This window comes from Corvus brachyrhynchos, unplaced genomic scaffold (assembly GCF_000691975.1).
Source record: "Corvus brachyrhynchos isolate BGI_N302 unplaced genomic scaffold, ASM69197v1 scaffold48, whole genome shotgun sequence".
NCBI lineage: Eukaryota > Metazoa > Chordata > Aves > Passeriformes > Corvidae > Corvus > Corvus brachyrhynchos.
Window position 1 is genome coordinate 1,923,811 of NW_008240027.1, and position 23,167 is coordinate 1,946,977.

Here is a 23,167-nt window from a genome sequence, read left to right on the forward strand (position 1 = left end):
AGGAAATCTATCCCACACTCCCAGCCTGGAATTCCTCTTAATGTCCCTCCCAGGACCTGAGACATAATAAGCCTAGGAGAAGGACCTTGAAGCCACTTGAGTGTCTTATCTCCAGTCAGTGTCTCCCAAGGCAATTTGACATCTGAATACTTCAGCAGTGTCTAGTGAAAACTGGCTTCTACTGACCTTGGGATAACCAGCTGGAGACAAAGGACTGACATCTTCAGTCCCTGTAATGGACTCTCAAATGCACTCCTCTCCCTCCAAGGGCATAGGTAGTAAATATCTGAGCATAACTTCTGTTTCTTTCTGAATGGCATTTAAAAGAGGGAAATACCCAGCAGGCTACACTGGTTTTTGGTTACCAGCAGGGTACAATGCTACAAGCAATTCAGAAAAGATACTGAGTTTTGTCTTAAGCCAGAACTTACCTCCCTTTCACTGTACCCTTTTTATGTAAGACAAGTGAGAGAAAGAGAGAGGAACAACCATAAAATACCTAATGCTGAAAACTCAGCTACAAGAACAACAGCAGGTTTACAATCATTTAAGAGAATTTCATCCCTACAAGATGCAGCCAGCCAAATATTCAGATGGGGTAGTGCTGCCCTTCCTCTGTCTCTGTTGCCTAAAGTTTGATGTGATAGAAGAGGAGAAGTAGGCAGACAGCCTGTGGTACTTACACTGTTTAGTAATTAGCTGCACATCCCTGTAAAGTTCTCACTGTGCGTTGCTGTTTAATGAGGGCTCTGTCTCTCTCTTAGGAAAGGTCTCCATGATCAATACAGAGGCAGGAGCAGCACACTAACACACTGCTACTGTTCCTGGGAGCTGAGCTGGTCCTTTCAAGGACATCTGAGTTCTCTCTGAGCAGCCCTGCCTTGTACCAGGATGCCCTATCCCGGCCCTAGACACAGGGTTGTGTTCAGTTGGATACATACGGATATCTTGGTGAATATATAGAGAATCAGGGACAGCACGGACATGTAGATTTGTATCCTCTGCCCTCCAAACCTCTTCTGCAGGTACTCAGGCATGGTGACTACTCCTGCTGCGATGTAAACAGGCACAAAGATCCAGCCGAGAGCCAGCAGTGCCCAGGTGGCCTGTTAAAGAGAATAAAGGCACAGGATTCAACACAAGGGAACTGCTTTTTCTCCTGTTCTCTCAGTGGCCATCTTAAGAAAGCAGAAAGGTACAGTGCCATGCAATGTGTTTGAGAAGCAGACTGACTTTTTCTCCCTGCTCAGAAGATGAGCCAGCAGCTGGCGGAATTATTACAATTCAATTAGAATATTTTGAAGTTCTCCTCCTGAGCCCTGCGTTTCTCTGTCATGGGTGTCACATCCTATTCCATTCCCTGGTCTTTTGAGCAAGGTGATGTATTCTGTTGCTCTAGTTCTCTGAAAGATGGTAGGGTGTTTGTTGGCCTCTGAAACCACTGATGCTGTGGCAGTGAAGAGTTAAGGGATTCAGAGCAGGATGGGAGCATCTGTTTGTTGCTTGATTAGCAAGTGATGAGGCTGAGGCAGCAGACTGTCCCTGCAGAGCATAAAAATAAGCAACAGCAAGACTCTGCTGGGATGTTCTCCTTGCAGGCTGGCACAGATGTGCTCCTGTCACTGGTAGATAAAGAGGCACTTTAGTTGCTTTGCCACAGGTGAAGAGTCTTCTGGAAAGTGCAAAGGCATTTCCCATCGTGTATTTTTTCTCCAATTCCCAGAAAAAGCCCAAACAGGAGAACTTAAAGGTAAATGAAAGCCATTGGATTATCAAACCTCACCTCCTGGTTGTCTCAGGCCATTATCTTTCATCATTACATTTATTTTGATCAGTTATTCAAGTTTTCAGAAAAGAAACTGATTCCTGTGAGCAGAGATTGTGACTGATTGAGGAGAACAGCCGTGGCTCCTGCAGTGGCAGAGACTGGCTGTGGTGAAAGACGCTCATATGATCCCTCCAGCTGAGCGATGTCCCATGGCAAAGGGAGAGAGTAATGGCATATCTAAGTTCTCTTTCCAATCTGAAATAAATTAATCTGAACTCATGAAGCTGGATTTGCCCTGAAACACCATCTTGTCTTCATGAGCTTCTAAAGTGACTTGAATAGATTTCCTTTAGCTACAGCAATATTGTTATGTCCTACATGCACTAGGCTGAACACACTCTCTGTTTTCTTCTCCAAGGATTTAAAGGTGACCTTAATGGTCTAGAAAAAAACCGTGCAGTGAATACATACCCCAGGAAAGAGCTTTTGGTGGGCCCTGCCTGTGCTTGGCAAGTACCCGGCACTATTAACACTCTGCTGAGGTAGGCAAGAGACTCAGAGTTAGGTGCATGATGCTTCTTCTGAGGCTGGCACTAATCCCACTCCTCATCAGCTGAGAAATTTCATTAGCATCACACACCAAGGGCCTGCTTTTCATGCTCTGTGTGGTGTCAGTGGCAATTTTCCAGGCCACTTCAACAGGGCAGAATGAGACCTGCCTTCACACACAGATGTTCACCCCAGAGATGACACATTTTGGCAGCTGCCAGCTGAAGAGAGTGTTGCTGATTCTCATGGATTTACACTGAATAGAGGACGCTGCTTCTTTTTGCCTTTTTTTTAACTCCCTGTACCCAGAATCCTGTGATTATCCAAGCACATTTCCAGCATTATCTTTTATTTTAATCTTCATGAGTGCAGACTAAAGCTTAAAAATAAGGCCATGTACCACTGAGAAGGTCAAAGAGCTAATAATTCTAGTGAATTCCACTTAAACTAAAATAAAGATCTCATGTTTCCAAGGCTGTCAGAATGTCTGGAGGCTTCTCTCTTGAGAGTTGAGCACTTGTTGCTGCTGATACTGTTAAATACCTGATTTGGGAGAGAAACCCCAGTCCCTTTGTAAACAGTGACATGCTTAGTTGACAGCAGAACTGACTCTTACATTCCACTCAAAGCCCCCAACAGCAAGGCCCCCAGCTGCTCCAGTGCCCGCCAGGCCGATGAATAAACCGCTGCCCACGTTGCTCGACATCAGGGATGCTCCAATCTGAAACACAGGGCACAGGGATAAAACTGAGAAAGTCACTTTGAGCAACTTCTGTATCAGTCCAAGTGTTTTCCTCAGGAGCTCTCTTTCCCCAGGATCTCATCTCCTTGTAATTAGGCAGCTGGGTGCTAATGGGGAGTTGAGTTTTCCTTCACCTCTCAAAACCCCTACATTTTTATATCTTAAAGCATGTTCCTGCTGCCTTCCACTGCCCCCACTCCAGTGCAAAGCTTAATCTCAGAATCAGGGCTCACTTTGCCAGCGGTTCTCCTGAGAAGCACACCTGTTACAGAGGCACAGCAGAGGGAGGGGAGCCTGGTGACACCACAGATTCCTCAGTGTCCATGAAACGTGACAGATTTCTCCATTCCCTTGTTAATCAGTCAGCAAGGTGCCATCTCTGACCCTGCTGACCCCTGCTCTACCTCCCCATGTCTTGCTGACAGCCTCTTTTGAGTCTTGCTCTGAACATGTGTGCTGTGGGTTCACACAGCCATGGTGACAGGAGTGCTCTCCTGGAGCTCCTGCTGAGGGAGGAGATTCCTGAACCGCAGCATGGACGTGCTAGGAGCACGCAGGTCTTTGTGCTTAGTGTCTAAGGTAGGTTCAAAGCTATGGAGCTCTGCAGCAGGCTGGAAAATGCTCTTGCTTCAGGTTAGCTTTAACTGCAGGCTGTGGGCAGGGTAGGCCATCCCTGCCATGGCTCATTGACACCCTAATTGGAAGAGCTCCAAGGCTCTTTAAACAGGGCAAAGGCTATCTGACTTAATAACTGCTTTTACTGGCACAAAGCCTCACCTCCTTTCTGCATGCCAACATCAAACCTGTCTCAGGGTCAAATACAAAACCACCCAAGGGACAAGTCAAGCCCTTTCATCCTACAGTTTGCTTTTAGGTACACCACCTACGAGGAGCTTTTCTCTCCTTATTGCTGCCTCATGTGAAACAAAGAATGGTGGAAGCTGCTCTGCTTCTCACCTTTGGGCAAGGAAAAACATTAGGATGACATCAACACCCACACTGCCTCTGCCTTCTTGCCTGTTGGAGAAAACTCTTGATTAAAGAAGCTGCTGCAACAGGACTTTGCAACCCGTGCTCTCAAGAAATGTGAGCAGTTTTCCTGATATGTAGATCAGACACAGAAATACAGAAGATACATTGCAGAGGTGCAGCAATTTAATATCAGGGCATAGTTGAGGTTGAAACCTGTCACTCCCATAAAAACAATAATAAAATGTTGGTCATACTCAAGGCAAAGGCCACAAGGAGCAGAGCCTGCAGGGGAGCTGCAGAGGTGGAATCAGCTCTGACAAACAAATCTGGGAAGTGAACAGCATCAGAGGTTGCTCTGAACCTAAAACGGTTCAGAAGAGCCAAGAGCTGACCTGTATCCAACAGCCTCTGTAGCCACCTGTGGCTGGAGCCAAAAGCAGTGAGAAATTTTTGGAGTTTGTTTGGGGGCTTTTTTAATAGAAAAAAACCCAGAAATCTTGTTTAAAAGAACAAGGTTAGGGAAAAAATATTCGATTTTAGTATCTTTTAATTTTCCCCCTCCTAATTAGACAAAACCATCAAGCTAAGCTTTTCCATTAAATGTCACTTGCCTGAGACAGAAGTATAAAGAACATTTAAGAAATGACAGATTTTAGAGAGGTGTATGTGTCTTCTGTGGAAGAGGCTGAAAATCTAGCCTAGTGAATTTATGGGCAACTCACAGCCAAAGGAAGAAAAGAAAAAAACTGTGTTTTGGTAGAGAAGTGCATTCTGTTGCCCACAACTCACTGGAGAGATATATGGTTCTAGAGCCTGGCATCGGCTGAGAAGAATCTTTATTCCTGTGGATTTTTATTCCTTTCAAACTCTAAATTATCTTTATGTATACCTTTCACTCCCAAGAAAAGGCACCTTCAATAGATTATTTTTTCTTTCATAGTGAAGATTTATACTTCAGTGGTTTGAATTTTATATCCTTTACATCATTAGTCAATAAACTCAACTCTGCTCTAAATAGCAAGGGCTCAGAAAGTCCTGAGATTTGAGATTATTTTAAATTCAGTGTCTAAATGCTTTTTACTGGATGACACATTCCTAGATTACCTAATGCTCTCTTAACTTGGGAACATCAGTGGTGAGTTGAGGCCAAAAAGTTTCAAACCCAGCTAGGCAGCCAGCATTCCCTAACTTCCATCAATGGGAACATTTTTATTGCTGCCTTTAGCAGAGAAACTGAGAGTTGGAAACCCCTGAAGATGCTGAGCTACCCTTTTGGCCCGGCAGCTCCAAGCTGCAGCCCATCAGCAAAGATGTGTGGGATGGTTCCTTATGTATCCTTCACCTGTCCCCGTCATCTCTGACTACAGCCAGCACATGTCATGACTGGGTCCCCTCACCAGACCTGCTCTTACATCTGGAATTGCTTTCAAACCATGAGGAACCCAGGGAAGCATTTCACTCACAGGCCACCAAGTCATAGATCGTCCAGCCAGAAAATAGCCTCCAATGGTCCCCCGGCTCGCTCGTATCGATGACTGGAAGCACAGGAAAAAGAACAGGAAAAAGTGTTTTCCTCCATTCAGCCACCCTTGAGTCAGACCAAGCCAGGAGAATCCTTAATGCCTGGTCTCAGCACCAGCTCCAAAAGAATTTTATGGATCTGTTAAGTATGCCAGGCTTCACCCACTGCTTCTGCCTCTCTTTGTGCAGGTTTCTGGTAGTCGTGCTTTGGAAGGAAGCTGCTTGTACCTGTTTGATGACTTCTCCACGAATGTACCAACTGGGAAAGAAGAAGCAGTTCAGCCAAGCAGAATGCAGTAGGTGTCTGTGACAGAGGCCTTCGCCAAGCAACACGAACAAATAATTAGCAACAATCTTTCTGAAGTTTTTAAGGTCCATTTCAGTCTTCTCCAGCACAACCCTGGCTTTTCTTTTGCCTCCTGCCTGTCCACACCCCGATGTGAGTTGAGCATCATTCCCAGGACAACCTCCAGGGAATGATCCCACGGTTGTTCCCATATGGTGTCCCCATATGGCTGTCCCTGTATGAGGGCTCACAGAAGGATCCCTGTCACCCCCCAGATTTGCTCAATATGCCCTGAGTAAGTTGTGCAGAGGATGCCATTTGCAGACAAACCCCTTTGTACCCAGAAGGGGTCCAGGAAGCAGCAAGGCCCCTCTGGCTCAGGCAGACCCTACCCCGGCCCCCTCAGGGACTCACCCATATCCCGACAGCGAGGACAAAGGCGAAGTACAGAACCACGACGATGATGTCTGCCACTGCAAAGGCTGCTGCCGTGTCCCCTGGCAGCCCAGGCAGCTCCGTGGTGCCCGTGGTCGGCTGGCTCATGGCTGTGAGCAAATTGCTTATTTTCTCACTCACGCTGGACTTTGGTGCACATTGGCCTTCATTGTTTCCCTTGTAATAATTAACAGGGTGAAGAAGGTGTGAGTGGGGAGCAGAAGCCAGGCAGGATGGTGGCTAACGTTTGCCAGCAGGAGCTTGGTGTCCATGGTTCATCAGTGGGGCCACCACACGGCTCTGTGGTGTGAGGATTCCTCCCATTCCCCCTCGTGTCCATTTACCAGTGGTCTTTTCTCCTGTCCATTTATCCACTGGTGACACCCACTGGGATGTAGGAGATGGTTCTCCTTTGAGGTCTGGGGTCTGCCTGGAGGAGGCTTGTGCCCCACAGCCAGCTCTGGAATGGCTCTGCCAGCCCCAGTAGGAACCTTGTGTCCCAGGACGTGGGCAGGAAGGAGGAGGGGGCTGGACCCTGTCACACATCAAACTCTGAACCCAGCTCCTCAGTGCAGCAGGGACATTTCTCATCCTGGTTTGCAGACAAGGGGGGCACCCTCCAGCACCAGCCCCCTGAACCAGGGCACAGAGAATGGGTCACACCACACCTTTGCTCCTTTGTTGGGGCAGCTTTGGGAGGATCACAAAAGGTTCCTACTGGGGCTGGCAGAGCCACTCCAGAGCCTTCTCCAGGCAGACTCCAGACCTCAAAGCAGAACCATCTCCTACATCCCCCAAACTCCACCATCCGTGGTCCCTCACCCCATGACATATCACATGGGACATTTAAAACTCAGGTAAGCTTTGCTTGATCTTGGTTTCAAGGGAGGCAACAAAACCTCTCTCTCACTTTGTTTTATTCCCCTCTCTCCCAGAGCTTTCTTGCAAATGCTGGCTACCTACTCGCTCATTAATTGCACTGCTAACACGAGGCCCCCATCCACCCCTGCTCCCCAGTCTGAGGCTCCCTGGGAGCGGTGCCTCCCTGCAGGCTCATTATCCACAAGAGGCTTTTCAAGACTGAAATGTTTCAACAAGCTGAAGTACAGTTACCAGAAATTAAATATCTGGAAGCCTAAATCCCCAGGTACAAACAGGCAGCTCTCCCTGCACAGAGCTGATTTACACTCACCCACACACTTCTCCCTCTTAACACCTCAGCACCTGAAAGCAAAAGACAGTCACCTAATCCTAAAATGTATTAAATACCAGCCCAAGAAGCAAATACAGCCAGTGTCTCCAGTCTTCCCAAACCAGGAATCCTCCTCTACATGGGAAGCCCAACCCCAAGTACCTGCCTTTACCCAGCCCTTCACCCCTCCTTCCCATGGTGCTGTATCTGCAGCAATTAACACTTGGAAACACTTGAAAGCTTTCACCCTGGGGCTGTAAATATAACCAGTAAGCCATTCCCAACAGCCATGAGCTAACACGAGTCCACTGGACATACTAGAATGACACAGGCTTATGGCAGCAGGATGTTGTCAGGTGTTATTACCCAGCCTGGATCACACCAAACTGCAGTGGCCAGCCCAATTGCTGGGCAGGATTGCAGCAGCTGCACCTCAAACATGGGCCATACCTTGAGTGCATTTGTGGCAGTCCTTCTCTCGCTGCCCAATCCTGTCCAGGCAGGAGTTGCTCTGCTCCCCGTTGTTCCCAGGACAAGCTGCAGAGGTGTATTCCTCCCTGGGGACGTGACCACTGTCCCTGCCCACAGCCCAGGGGATGACACATCCTGCTGCTACGTGGCTCCCCTGGCTCCCAGCCCTGCTGCAGCAGCCCCAGGCAAGAAGCAGGTGCACAGTGCAGGGCCCCGCTGGGTCCCATCAGCAGGACAGCGCTTACCTCCTGCTCCATGCACTGCTAAGTCAACACTGGTGGCCGTTCACCCCCTGGAGATGCGGTGCTCCTTGCCCTGGGAATGGATGTGGGAATTCACACACCCAGGAAACAATAAAAATTCATCACAGCTGACAAATAAACATGCAGCCCTTGGAGTGAAAGATATGTCAGCAGCATAAGCCCAGCAGGTGCGATTTGGCAGATCTCTGTTGATTCAGAGGGTGGCAAACTCCGTCTCCCACTTTTCTCCAGGGACCTGGCAAGGCACCTCAAATGTGGCTGGTTCCCTGCTGCAGCAAACTCGCCCTCCCCAGCTGGCAGAGGGCTCAGAGCCTCTTGGCCATGAGGGCAATGCAGAATTCTGCTTGCCCAAAGTGAAGGAATGAGTTGGTTTATGTTACCTGTGTTGGTGGGAGCAGTGGAAGTGGCAGAGGAAGTGCCGGGCATGATGGAGAGGGGTGAGCTCATGGGCAAGGGGACAAAGCTGTTGTGGGGTGCCACCCACAGCAAGATCAGGTGCCAGCTCTTGGGGGGTAATTGGCACAGAGAGTTGAGGAATACAGATCTCCATCTTCTCCCCATTCCTCCCCTCCTGAGACATCACTCCTCTGCCTTCCAAAAAACCATTCCTCCTCCCCCCAGGGCTCGCTTCCTGGTGCATTCCTGGCTTTATGCAGTCTTTTTGTTGTCTTGGTGAAGGCTGAGAGCAGGGCTAGCAAACAGGGGACAGAAGACAGCCCCTGAAGCTCACATGGTGTTGCTGGGGCCACCTTGTCTCCTTGGTCAGAGACAGACCCATGGTCACGAGCCGTGCACCCATGGCTCCTCCCAGCCCTGCTGTGATGCCCAGCAGAGGTGTGGGGCAGGCTGCAGAGTTGCAGCAGCCCTGTAAAACCCATGGTTTCAGCAGAATGGGAGCTGCAACCAGGCAGCCAGACCCTGCAGCACAGTTAATACGCTCTCCTCTCCTTGCAGCAGAAGTGACAGGACGTTTAGCGTCTCCTTGTGGGGTGTTCACCCTCACTCCTGTCACAGTGGCTGAGAACGAGCCCTTCAGGGACTGCAAATTGTAAGTGGCATTTCAAAGTGTGCAGCTCAGAAAAAAATAAAAAGGTGCCGAAGAGTAAGTGTTTCTGGGGCAAAGGATGTTCGGTGGAGTGACAGGCAATTATTTCCGCAAATGCTAACGAATAAATGGACTTCCTCTTCATTACCAAGCTACTTCACTGTCATCAGCAAATAGTTCCAATGACAATTAGTGAATTTCTAAATGGGTTGAGAAATCGGCTTATACACAGATACCGATGCAATGAGGTGAGGCAATAGCCCAGCCTCGCTCCTTACCTTTCCTCCTAGGGAATTTTCCTGCGTGCTGAATGGGTGAGGCATTCAGCTAACCATTATTTTCTTCTCAGCCCTTTCTCAGGGGAATGACTCTTGAATGAAATCCAGCAGTTTAATTTTGGTTTGATATGAATGGGCTCTGAACGTATTTAATGTTTAAAGGCAGCTATTCAGCTCGGAGCCTGCTCCAGAGGAGCAGCGGGAAGCAGAGCAGACCCCCGGGAAGTGCAGTGGTGCTACCACAGCTCTTTTCTTCCCTCTGCAGGCCACACTCTGATTTTCACTCCTGGATTGTCCTATAAACCTGGAGCCAGTCCATCACTTCAAGACTCCTTGCATTATTTTTGTTTGTTTGTTTAACCCAGGTGAGTCAGGGATACCTGGGCTCAGGCATAGATAAAATGCCACGTAGAGGAGCCAGGGAAGGTGCTGGTTTCAGTGGGAACCTTGGTACCTTGTCAGGCTGCTTGGAGCACTGTCACATCAGGGGAAAGCTCCCAGCTCTGAGTGCTGCAAACTGCTCCTCTCTGATCCTGGGGATGGGCAGAGCTCCCTGTGCAGGGTGTGTGGACTCGGTTCCAGCCACGCAGCACAGGTGGGCTCATAGGATGTGCTTCCCATGTTTGGGCTCCCTTGGCAGGGAGCTGGGAGCGTGGATCTCTCCCAGCAAGTGGCACTGACCATCTCTTACCCCCTCCTCACTCTCTCCCAGAGATCACCTGGAGCTCCTGCCTGAGCACTGTGGACCCATAACCCTGGCATCTGCCTGTGGACCAAGGACAGCCTGACACACAGGGCCGTTTCAAGTTACCACACAGCTTTTGCTGCACCTAAGTGGGACCTAAGTTAAGGCAGTTTAGTGAAAGGAGACACCTTAGCCTAAGCATGGTGTTACCAACCAGTCAGTCCAGGCTGAGGTGGACACTACTGAGAGTGGAGTCTCATCCTGGCTACCTTTACCCAGACAACTCATGTGCTGCCCCAAACAAGGGTTTGCACGTCCCTGTTCAGCTGAACGACCTCCTCTGATTGCCCCTTCCATCCCCACGCATCCCACTGCAAAACTTCTGTGACTGCTGGGAAATTAAGGTGAGAAGACACAGGAGTTTCAGGTCACACTTCCAGCAATGGATGCCTAGAAGAATCATTCTAAGACCAAGCAGACTTAGGCTGGAAAAAATATGTCACATTTACTGAGTGACTGTTTTGACTAACAGCCAGACTTTGAAAAATATTAGCAAGGGTAAAACATTAAGTGACAGAACAAGGACACTTTAGATGAAGGATGTTGTTCTCCCTTTAATTTACTCCCCTCTACAGCCTTGCAAAGATCTCAGCAGAGTAAGTGTCCTTATTGATGGATACGCTATCCTTGTTAGGATGGGACAATATACTTATTTACAGCTTTCATCATTGTCATGAAGGCACAAAGCAAACAGATATAACTAATGAAGATTTAGCTGTTACATAATGTCTTTGCCAACTCTATGCAGAACTCTGGGTAAAAACCCTGGAAATAAATCTTTCTATGAGAGCATTTTTTAATGAATTTAAGACATGAAGAGATGTCTTTGTAGTTCGTATTAGGACTCTGGGTATTGCTTTTCTGGAAAGATGTCTCAGGTTTGACGTACAAATGAAATTATGGTCTGAAAAACACCAAAGAAGTGAACATCACATCAGCCCTAAGATCAAGCAGTGAATTAGCAGGTTCATGGTGATGCTCCACGGTAAAGGTGGTGTGGGCTGTGGCCATTGGCACCACCAGCAAGATGCAGGCTCAGTAATAATGGATCAACAGGCAGAAGAGATGGAGGAGTTGCAGTAAGAGCTTGTTCATTTGATCCTCTCTGGGTCCCTCTGAAGATGTCAACAGCCATGGGGGAGCAACTCATGGTGGCTGGGACAGTAATGCTCCACAAAGCAAGCGAGGTAACACTTCCCAGGCCCTGCAAGAGGCGTGTTTGGTACTGCAGAAACAACCAGATTCCTTTGATGTTCTGAAATCCATTGTCTGAGAATCACAGGGAACTTAGTACAAGAGTGGTAAAACTGAAGGTGGTGCATGATCACCTGGTAAGCTCCTGTGGAGCAGGGAATAGGATACCTCTCTCTGTTTCCCAGTATGACCTCACACAATCCTTTTACAGCTCACACAGTGGGGAAGAAAACAGTCCTTGCTGAATGATTCTGATTTGTGCAAAAAGCACTCCCTAAACACAACTAGAAAGCAATCCAAGGCATTTAAATTTTCACTCTGTGGCTGATTTCAAAAGAAAATGCCCCATGGCAAAACCACAGATGTGAACATCTGTTTTGGAACTGTGAATTCAGACAGGTATCAGCAGCTTGATCCATCTCTGCTTGGTGACTATTTAAAAAATCCTTCTCCTTCATGTCAGGAGAAAAATGGCAAAGAAGAATCAGATCCCTCTTTTTAAAGTTGGGAGGCAGGATAAATGCACTCTCCCTTGTGACAGACTAGTCAGTGTTTGGGGGTTTGGTGGTTGGTCTCACCGGGAGGTGAAGTCTGGTACAAACCTGCTTGTCTAGAAATACTGAAGTCCAACAGAAGGCATGAAGGAATGGTTTCTTCCCAGCTGGGACCTTGTCCCAGATCTCTGCAGAGCTTTTATTAAAGTTACAAGGTTTCCCCCACGATGCCCTGTGCTCCTTCTTTCCCTCCTTCATACACAGCTCCCTCACTCGGTGTCTGTTCCCCACATCTGCATGGGGCCCCAGGGAAAGCTCCTCTGCCAGCACAGTCCAGCTGCTGACGCTCCCTTGGAGGAAGCCTTGAGCATCAGGGACAGCAGCTCCTCTTGCTCCAGTGAGGGGTCCATTAACACATCTAATTTCTTTTCACATCCAGGCTCAACAAAAGACAGCTGTAATTCACTGTCATTTCCCTCCAGTCACTGTGTTACAGACTCATGGAATTGGAAAGGAAATCCATGCCTTTGAGTCAGACCCTATAGATGCAAGACCCCGTTTTAAGCTTCAGCAGGTTTTTACAAAGTCTGTCAATCCATTTCTAGCTGAATCACATTTCAAAGAAAACTGGCCAGATAAGATACTTTTTTTTGTAGAAAAGAGTACTTTTGAATTGATGCTAAATTTCCTTTGACTAGTCGATAAAATAGAAGTTGAAAAGCTCTGAGGGTCAAGGATATATAGGAAGTGAGTACAGTCTTCAGAGTTACTATCCCTAAGGAAAAGAACCAGAAAGGAAGGCTGAGACAAAATGGTTGCTGAGAGAACAGAGGAGGAGGAAACCAGGGGGTGGGGGGGAAAAGGAAAAAGTAGTAAAATCAGACTTAATGGCTTGCCGCAGTTTGTGGGGACTGAGGAAACAAATTCTGGAACTGAAGGAGTTGTCAGGCAGTGAGATAGGGTTACACATCCTCCACACAGAGCCTGCAGTGTTGGCTTGATTAGGCGAAAGGACTTGGGATCACTACAGACAAAGCTGCCTTGCTCCCTGTCAACTTGCACAAGTAATCAGCAGCCCAAAATGACAGCTCCCTCCAGGGCTGAGATTTCTTAAAACAAAACCAAAATAAAAGTAAAAGGCCTCTTTGGTCCTGCTTCAAACCTAGCTGCACTACCAAAAAGAAAAATAATTGTTAAGAGACAGAAAGACTGTGACATTCTCCAGCAACATCCCCAATGCTAATCTTCACCATGATAATAATAATAACAACAATGACTTTTTTTATTCCTATACCATAGTTGAGCAGCTCATATCCTGAGGAATACATTAGACTTGATAAACTACTGCCATCAACTCACACAGTGTGATGAAACTTAGCGTGGGAGGATGCTGATGTTTCGTGATGCCCTAGAGAAGTTAAGGACAAAATGTGATAAAGATTCCCCCCTGCAGACCTCAATTTCCAGGGAGGATTTGGAGTACATGGAATGGGAATCATACAGTTTGGGACATTGGCCAGGACACAGGAAATAATGCCCTTGTTCTTGGCCGAAGCATCAGTGAATCTTCATAACTGCCAACTCCAAGCCTTAAAAATTCTTGAGATGGGGGCCAAAATTGAATGATATTGGCTTAGATATGATGAGGACTTTTTTTTTTTTCCAGCAGTAGAGGTTTTTGTTCTTTCTGGTTTCTGTTCCCAGAGGGTGCATTTTTATACTTTTCTCCATCATGAGTTCGAGCAGCAAGTCTCATATATGCACGAAATTTGGGAAGTTTACTGCACTCCCATGACTGCAGAAACTAGGACTTCGGGGAAAACAATAAACCTCACCAGTTTCACAGGAGAATTGCCAATGCTGGCACTCAGCTGAGGCCCCTCTCCACTCTTACACACCCCCGCTCTCCTGGCAAAGCCTCTGCTCTGAAATGTGCAGCCTTCCAAGCTGCAGCTCCGAGGGTGGCTTTCCAAGAGGGCCCCAAGAAACAAGGTCTTCAATGAGCAATTAAACTGATGAAAACAGCTTTTGTTTTGGATGCACATGGTGGTGTAGGAGGCTCTGGTGTCAGAGAAAGGTGTGAGGTCTCACCCGTCCACTGTGATGGTCAGAGCACACTGCTGCTGTGGATTCTCTCCTGGCTAATGAGGCTTAAGCTCTCATTTTAATTTTTCCTTTGTGGTGGGACTTTTAGAATCTTTCTCTTCTGATCCATAATTTATTTTCAAAAATCTTGTAAGGACTTCATATATTTAAAACTATCAGTTCTCTACCACATGTAGTCGGTGTTAACCAAGGCACCCACTGGGTTGTGATGCTCACACGGACCAACAGACCCTTGCAAACTCCTCTGTGTGATCACCCCAGGAAATGCCCCTTCCAAATCCGGGGAAACAAATTCCTCAGATCACTCCCGGGGGTATCTGTGGCTTTTCTCCTCCCACCTACAAGATTCCTACATGCAGGGAAGGAAGGAATGGTATCACAGGGCCTGGCACTGCCTGGGCCATGTGCTCAGCCAGTATTCTTGTGATAGACCTAAGACCTGACTCATATTTTTATTGGTAAATATGCAGCAGAACAGTTCTGAAGTTGCACAATTCAATTAAAACAAACCAAAACAACTCCCAAAGCCCACTAGTCAAAGACAAGCTCTCAGTAACCTCTTTCACTTTTTGTTAACTTGCTTTTCTGTGCCTAACTGAGCAGAAAGCAGCAGAAATATACTTTAACAGATTGTTTCCCACCTCTTCCCCGCCTCCCCAAGGCAGGTTTAATATCTCTCTAGAGAAAAAAATTAGTCTCCAATAAATCATCAAGCTTACTGCAGCACTTAAACCCTGCTCGTCCTTCAGCGTTCTGCTAGAAGGGGATTGACTCCCCCCGCGCACCTTGAAGCGGGGTCCCTCTAGCTGAGCTCTTTGCCATCTCCTGAGCCCTGCTTCTCCCCGGCTGACGCTGGAAGCCGGCTCCGTGGGCGCAGTTACCAGCAGATGGCAGCTGGAGATCGCGGAGGGGAATTTGGGCGTTCTCAGCTATTGCAGGCACAGCCAGTAAATCCTGGGCGACCTTGGCACAGACACGGTCTCACCACCTAGCAGGGATGGGACCTTCCCGCTTTTCACCCCGAGCTGGGGGGGATGCACAAGAAGCCCCAGCAAGGACAGAGAGGAGATGGGGGAAAAGACACGGCGCTTATCCTTCCAGGCACTGGAAACAGAATGAAAAGATCTACCAATTCACAGGCCACAACTCTCCTCCCTTCACCCCAGGCTCAACCTCTCAAGCCACAGAATCATTTAGATGTCATTTTCTAACCCAATCCCACCACAGACTTGCTCATGCAGGTCCCAGCCAGCCCTCAAATGCATTTTAGGCAGAGTAACTCAGAGGACAGAAGCAATCCCTGTTCTCCCTCCACACCAAAGCCTCACCCACAACCCGTCACTGCAGCAGTTCCCCAGAAATGAGCAGTACCCTGTTATCCTTTCTTGCTCCTTTCCTCTTCAGCTCCCACTGCTCATAAATGTCCCTCCCTCTACCACAGTCAGTCCTGCAACAGGACTCACTCACTATGCCGTGGCACAACCCCTGCTCCAACTTCACATCTTCTTCTGGCATGTCCTTCTTCTCTGCTCTATCCTCCTTCCTCCTCCCCTCAGCTGATGGCCCAGATGGGGTTTCTCAAAGAAGGCAACTGTGAGAAGGAATCATCTCCACCTGCTCACCCAGAGGAGCTGGTTTTGTGGAGCTGCAAAAGTGAGAGGATCCACCCAATCCCTCATGCACTGATTAAATAATTGCTTCTTCCACAAGAAGCCAAGATGGGCTCTGTTAATGCACCTGCTTGTGTTACCCTTTCAGGCCAGGCAACAGGAATGCTTTGTATTAAAATATACCAAACTTCAAAAAATACCCCCCAGCTTAAAAAAGTCCCTTGTGGTCTGAGGGCCAGATCCACATCTGATCCCGAGGTGTAAGAAAGTCCTGTGCATCCTCTGGATCCCTGGTCAAACATGTAGGACAAAGGTGTGTCCCACCAGGGTGACTTCTGGGCAGCCTGTGCTTAGTTTGGGTTGCACTGACCCCCTGAGCAGCTTTTACCCCCAGGAGGATCCTTGCTGTCCTAGCTCTTTGCACGGGCTCCTTCCACAGGCAGCACAGAGATTATTCACACACAGAAGCTTTTCTTGGCAAGGACAGAAAATGAAAATAGCATTTTTTTTCCCATTCCCCCTGCCCCCAACCCCCAAAGTTTCAGCTCTGCAGAAGCCAATGGAGCCAAAAAAGGGACTAGACAATGCATCAGGCACTACCCATTTAATCCAGCCCCAGTTCCTCATTTACCAATGTCAGCCTCCTGTCCAAGCTTTCTTTGGCTTTCATCTCTTCTTTTATCTGCGTGCTGTCTCTGGTTTGCCCCTTCTGGTTGCTGCTGCTTTGATCTCTTGAACCTCTGCAATCCAGACCCAAATCCATGAGAGCTTATGCTGAAGAGTTTCCAGTTTTTTCCTGTTGTCTTTAAATTCTTCCTTTGTTTCTCCCCTGAAACTTCTGGCAGATCCCTTCTGTGCAGCAAATGAGCATTTTAGATGTCCAGCCTGGGCAAGTGACCCTTTGACAATTCCCCATCCCTGTGCTGGTGGTTTTTTGTTTCTTCCATCCCAACCCAGTAGCAGTTCCCCTGTGCAGCCTGAAGCCATACCTGGCTGGGACAGGTCTACAAGAGCCCCAGAATTAATTGTAGAGGTTTGCCTACACCATGTTATCTGGTTGCTATGTGGCACAGAGCATGTCTACTGTTCCATAAATAAATTTATAAGAAAAACTTGGGAGACACAGTGGGAACTCTGCTAACCCATTTGATTTCAGCTATTTCTTATCCAGAGGTGGATGGTGATTCTTTATTTCATCATGAATACAGTGAGAAGAGGAAAAAAAGGCAACAGCAGAAGGACACACAGGTTTTTCAGCAGGTTTTGCTATTCCCAGGTAGGGATGTAGGCATTGTGCAGTTATGGGAGGGCTCATCTTTCCCATCGTGGAGAGTACAGGAGCACTGCAGCAGAGCAGAGCATGGCAGTGACGGTGTGGATTCCCTGTGAGTGGCACCCAGCCTGCTCGCTCAGAAAGCAGCCCCTCATGCTGTTCTCCAGCAGTTTTAGAATAGCTGTGTGCAAAGGAAGTGTCCTCATTTTTACTCAGAAGTGTGGGAGAACAAAAACATGAGAATACATGGCTGTGCCTTGAACTTCCTAATTCTTCACCCTACGGGACAGTGTCAGGGCAGACTGTTCAGTCTGTCCCTCGTGGCCTCTGGCTGATATGGACTAAGTTGAAAAGGAGCCGAGGTCACTGCACTGAAGTGTGTGCCCCAGACCTACCTGGGACAGCCACCTCCCCTCACCCTCAGAACCACTGCAGGGTGGGGGCTCCTCTGCCCCAGACCCCTCAGCACCGGGGCAGCAGCTGGGCCAGCAGGACCTGCCTCCCCCTCAGAACCAGCCATCCCCAGCTCAGGGCCCTGCTGCCTCTCCTCAGGCTGATTCCTTTTGAAAGCAAAGCACATAACATAAGGCCTGTGTTTATTTTCCCCTTAAATTAGGGTGGCTTGATTTTAATTGAGAGATCTGCCAGAATAAGGCACGTTTGTGCAGCTGTCATCAGAAATGCATGCTTGCTTTTTTCTCCTTCTTTTAATGTTTTTTTTTTTCTTTTCCATTTCCTTTTCATTTTCTTCTTTCTCTTTCTTTCTTTCTTTTTTCTTTTCTTTTCTTTTCTTTTCTTTTCTTTTCTTTTCTTTTCTTTTCTTTTCTTTTCTTTTCTTTTCTTTTCTTTTCTTTTCTTTTCTTTTCTTCTTTTCTTTTCTTTTCTTTTTTCTTTGTTTCCTTCCTTCCTTCCTTTCTTCCTTCCTTCCTTCCTTACTTCCTTCCTTCCTTCCTTCCTTCCTTCCTTCCTCTCTTCTTTCCTATATCAATTTGCTTGATGCAACCCTTTCCAGGCTAAGCTGCCCCACTTCCAGAAAACAGAACGAAAGGGGAAGAACTCCCAGGGTAATCTCAGGGAGACCCAGCTGAAGTGGTCTATTTGTTCTCATGTGCCTGGTGACACACTGGTGGAACTGGGCAAGCCGTGCATAGCACCTCCAGAGTGAGGGCTGCAGGGGAAAGACCTCTGTCTCACAAGGAGTTTTCCATTGCTGCGGCCCAGACTTCCCCATAATGTGTGGAGTTTGTGAAGTCAGATGTTGAAGGAAGGCTCCAGGTTTGTATCCAGTTCCCAGACCCAGAGCTGAACAGCTGATGGACAGGGGTCCTGGATATAGGATGCTGGGAATGGCTCTGAGAAGAGCAGTTGCCCAACAAGGAGAATGGTCTTGCTGGCATCCTGTGTGGCATCACCACCCCAGCATCCTCCCTAGCCCCTTGCTTTATATCAAAGAAGTCTACTTTACATTGTGGGAAGCAACCAGGGAGATCCAGCCCCGCCTGATCCTTTTTCTCTTATGGAACAGCTGGAAAGACAGTAGCCTGAGAAATTGGCTGACCTTTTTGATGCATTCAGCTGTCTAGCCTTATACTTGTCCTTTAAATAATTTGTCAAAAAACAGACAAGAACAAAACAACCAAGAAAACAAGAGCCCAGACAAAACAAGAGAGACTTCCTTTTCCAGCCTTGCACTTCTGCAGTTGCTGGTCTGAAGCAATTTAATCTAAAGCAGGCTTTGGCAATTGCTGGGGAAAGCAATGTCCATGATGGGTATTTAGAGACCAGGGCTCGCCTGCCATACACTGTCCAGGGGTTTATTACCTGCTGAAAAAGCTTAATGTGCTTCAGGTGCTACGTGATGTCCAGATGTCATGGTAGAAGCCACTTGGAGAGTGCTGGTGATAGAAATGCTGCTGGGTGAATGCAGAAACATTAGTGCCAAATGTGATACTTAGTCCCAGTTCATCTATTTGTAAAGAACACAGGAGTGGCTGAGCTGGTCGGGACCAGAGGCCCATCCATCCCAGTACCCTGTCCATGGCAGTCAGCTGTAGTTGGTTCTTAATGCCCAATATCAGGGCACACAGATTGTGGCTCAGGGCCAGTGATTTGTGGTGCTGGGATTTCCAGAGTCAGACATAGCGTCTTTGTATTTAATAGCCCCTGGTGAATTTTGCTTTCCGGAATTTACCTAGCTAATTCTAAATCCCTTTGTACCCACAGTTTCCTGTGGCAAGCAGTTTCACATCTTAACAACACGTATTGTTTAGTGTTGCCCATTTTTTCATACCCTGAAGCTGGGTGAGTGTCCTCTGTTGGATGCCACTCAAGACCTGCCCCGGATCCAGCTCGCACAGGAGAAATGGGTGGCTGGAATCTGAAAAAACGTGGCTGTTGGGATCGGATGTGCAATTATCAGCAGGCCACAAGCAGGGTGCGTTTTAGGAGACAAGACACAGCTCCTCACCTGCCTGGTTGTTAACAGGTCGCATGGTGCTGCTTGCATTACGGACAAAGGGAGTTTTTGAGAGTGAACAGGAACAGGAGAAGATGGGCACAATCTGGGTAGGAAATGAAGGGCAGCATGGAACCAGATGTGTTTGTCAGATCAGTAGAAGATTGTGAGACTGCAGGCAGCATCCCCTGTCAGGAGATAAGGAAAAGAGAGTTGCAGGCTATGATTTGTATGCAAAGACTTGGAAGCAAGACCTTAAAGTGGGGAATCCTACAGGGACACAGGACACAGCACCTCGTGTTACAACACGAGGGGGCTGATTTCTCTACAGAGGTTAGTAAGACCAACCTGTCAGACACAGTTGTCCCTTTCCTCTGAGCAGTGACAGCTTTCGGGCTAAAGCCCACCAAGTGTCTGGGCCCTGGCAAGGTAGAATAGCTATGTTTAAATTAGGGGACTCAAGAAGTTCAACTTATCAAAGCCACATGCATCATTTCTACCCTTATCAGGAATAGTAGTTGATGGGAATTGTTCAGCAAGCTATGGCTCAGCCATGGGGGATTTGGAAATTGTTCTCAAATCCACATGTGGTAAAAGCATCATAGTGCTTTATTTCCCTATGAACACAAGTGATGAAGCAGAAGTGGGAATGTTTTCTACTTAGAGTCCAATTTCCAGAATTGCTCAGCTCCCCTTTAGGCAACAAAGTCATTGGCCAGATGTGGGAAAGAGACAGTCAAAGAGATGGTGCTGAGCAATCCTGTGTGGCTTCTTCCTCGAATGACAAATTCAAAGCCTCCTCAGCTGACTGGCAGCCTTATCCAAGGGCTATTTATGGATCCAGAGACTTTAAAAGCTTCATGGTTGACCTCAGGCACACGCTGGATGGTCAGCATATTTTTCTAGGAAAGCAGAGTGCAATTCAAGATTTCTTGTAACTTTTTTTGTTCACCTGACACATGTGCTCCAAAGACAGTGAAAGATGAGAAAATAATATGGGCTTGATAAATGACCGAAAGGAAGTTTCCGATCTGCAGCGGTTCCCATTATTCTTCTTATTCTTGGCATCAGCAGAGTTATGGCAATCTCCCCCTGCCCCCCTTCCCAAGCTCTACTCCATTAACCCTTTTTTTTTTCCTGTCAAATTCACAGGAGTGGCACCTGGGAGCATTTTGACCAAGGGGAAATTGACTGAGCAAAGTTGCCTCTTTTCAAATATATTTTCTTGAGAGACTGGAATGAATGAGAATCATAGTCATAACATGGCTAAACAGTCTTTGTTTAACTTAATGCAATATAATAACCCAAGTGTTGCAACACAGCTCCTTGCTGTGACATCCTTTTTCCATTTGCTTAATTTTCACCCCAAACACACGCTGTTAATAAGCTGCTGAGAAAATACAGCTCTTGTGACAAAATCCAGAAACTGAGCCCCTGTACGGTGTGTTAGATACACAACTCATATTTGGACTGGCAAGTGGCACTGAAATTGGTATGGCAAAATAGATCCATTTTTCTTCCTGCCAAATGTGATGGACAGATGAAAAGGAAGGGTTGGAGAAGTGAATGGCAATAAGCAGAGGACAAGTAAAATAAAATCCCCAACAGAATGCAGCATGTGAGTTAGAATAGACATGTGATTGCCAGAAGGGAAATGCAGGATGCGGGGTGCTTTGTCAACAGCCAGAGTTAAAATAAATGTCACACCGGCACTGGAAACTGCAAGATTAAACTCCTCCTGGTGATTTATAATTTAAGAGAGAAAAAGGCAGACAGACACCCAGTGACTGAGCTCAAAAGAAAAACTCCTATTGACATTAGTGAGTTTTGGAGAGGATCCAGTGCAGTAAAGGTTCAGATCTGATCTCTGGAGTCAGAGTATGTTTGACCAGTGATTTTAATCAGCAGAATCAGGCTCTTAATCACAGTTTGGTTTACATTTACTGCCTTTTTACTTGCTTTGTAGCAAATCTGGAAGTCATACTTGTTCTTTAAGAGCTAAGTGAAAGTAAATAAAGACTGCCATAAAATTTGGACATCTTTAAATTAAAACACAATTACATTAAGGAATATGAATAAGCCTTTTCCTTTCATTTTACCAAAGCAGCCCAATGCTTTAGAAAACCCTGAAATAAACTCAAGATTTTTTTGTTTTGTACAAACAACAATATCTTGAAAGTTTCACTAATTGTCCTGAAGATTGCTGGGGAAAGGAGATTTTCTTCAAGAGAAGATGCAAAAGACTGTCTTACTTAGTGAAAGCTGCAAAATACATTTTCTATAATTTACAAAAAGTAATTTATACAAAAATGACATGGTACCACGTGGAAAATAGGAAATAAGATACAAAGGCACTGGTTCCCAGATCTTTATCCTTCCCACAGCTACAACATTCTGTGACTTTTTCATCAGGGATTTCCAGACTTCAATTTAAGAGTGCATTTGCCAGGCACTGAATACTGAGATCCAAGATGCAAAATCAAGGACAGAATGCAAAACAAGAAAAAACTCCAACTTTGGCCACTCAAACCTTTTCTAAGCGTCTCAAGCATGTTTTAGGCAACAAGATCAGTGTTTGTGGAAGGAGCATTAAGCACAACATTTCCTTTGTAGGAAACGAAATGTCTTACAGGGGTGTCCACTTCTGTAGCAGTGGATAGTTCATAAGCATCTAGAGAACAGATAAATGCTGCTGAGGCTCTGCACATATTGCAAGTGGCTGTGCAGGGGCTCTATTAGCCCTGGACAATTTGGCACTGGCATTCAAACCCAAGAAAAGGCTGCCTGTTTGACACACTTCCTTTGGGAATACTGAGCTAGTGAGGGGACTGGGGGGAGCCACATGGACTGCAAGTGATCTACCAGGGATGGTGAATTCAAACATACTGTACTTGGTTACTGATGATTTTTGCTCAGTTATTTATGGGATGAGTAAGTTTTCCTTTCAGTTAGACACTCTGGAAGATGGAGACACCCAAGTTATTTTTAAGTAACAGGCAGATTTCAAACCTCAGAAGCCTATGACTTCCCAAGAGAAGAAACATTTCAGATGATAACTAACAAAATTACTTTTCTGTAGCCTGACTGTAGTTTTGTGCAGAATCTCTTACTTCTACCTGCTAAAACCAAATAAAATGGGTGATTAACATCTTCCAGTGTTCCAGAAGTTACGTCAGGCTCTGTCAAAGAGCTCCTGGGCTGTTCAAAGGGCTGTCTGAAGGGATTACAGCTCCCTCTTGTTGATGAGATCCTCTGCATAGAGACCTGGCTCAACAAAGCTGAGTCAGAGTCATGGATTTGTGAGCAGAGTCCTTTTGAAGAGTCAGGAGAAAATCCTTTCCTGTGCCACCCCCCTTCGTGGTTTTGCTTCTCTCATAGAACTAGAGACAATTATGAGCAGAAGTTTCTGGCAGACAAGAGCCAACATATGGCACAGGCAGATTTCAAACCTCAGAAGCCTATGACTTCCCAAAAGAAGAAGCATTTCAGATGATAACTAACAAAATTACTTTTCTGTAGTCTGACTGCAGTTTTGTGCAGAATCTCTGGTGCAGAGCCTGTGGCTCTGATCATCCAGGAGAGGAATGACTGACTCTGTGGGATAGCTGGAAATCACACAACTGAGATGGGAAGATGTCTTAACACCAACACCAGGAAAAGAAAGAAAACCTAAAGACAGGAAAGAAGGCAAAAGGTATTGCCTGCATTTGGGAAGAAAAAAAAGGTATTATAGCAGTTTCTCTAATGCATAAACATTGGAAAAAATCT

General features: G+C 46.8%; 1 protein-coding gene across 1 annotated transcript in view; it reads right to left on the reverse strand.

The window, feature by feature from the left end:
- SLC5A9 (solute carrier family 5 member 9) overlaps positions 1-6,486 on the reverse strand; it is a 26,789-nt gene extending 20,303 nt beyond the window's left edge. Inside the window, exons 1-4 of the mRNA XM_008640847.2 lie at positions 6,253-6,486; positions 5,495-5,566; positions 2,934-3,038; positions 942-1,106 (exon numbers count right to left, since the gene is read on the reverse strand). Of these exons, the coding sequence (XP_008639069.2) occupies positions 942-1,106; positions 2,934-3,038; positions 5,495-5,566; positions 6,253-6,381 (471 nt within the window). The 5' untranslated portion in view covers positions 6,382-6,486. The remainder of the gene's footprint in view (positions 1-941; positions 1,107-2,933; positions 3,039-5,494; positions 5,567-6,252) is intronic.
- Positions 6,487-23,167: the final 16,681 nt, after the last annotated feature.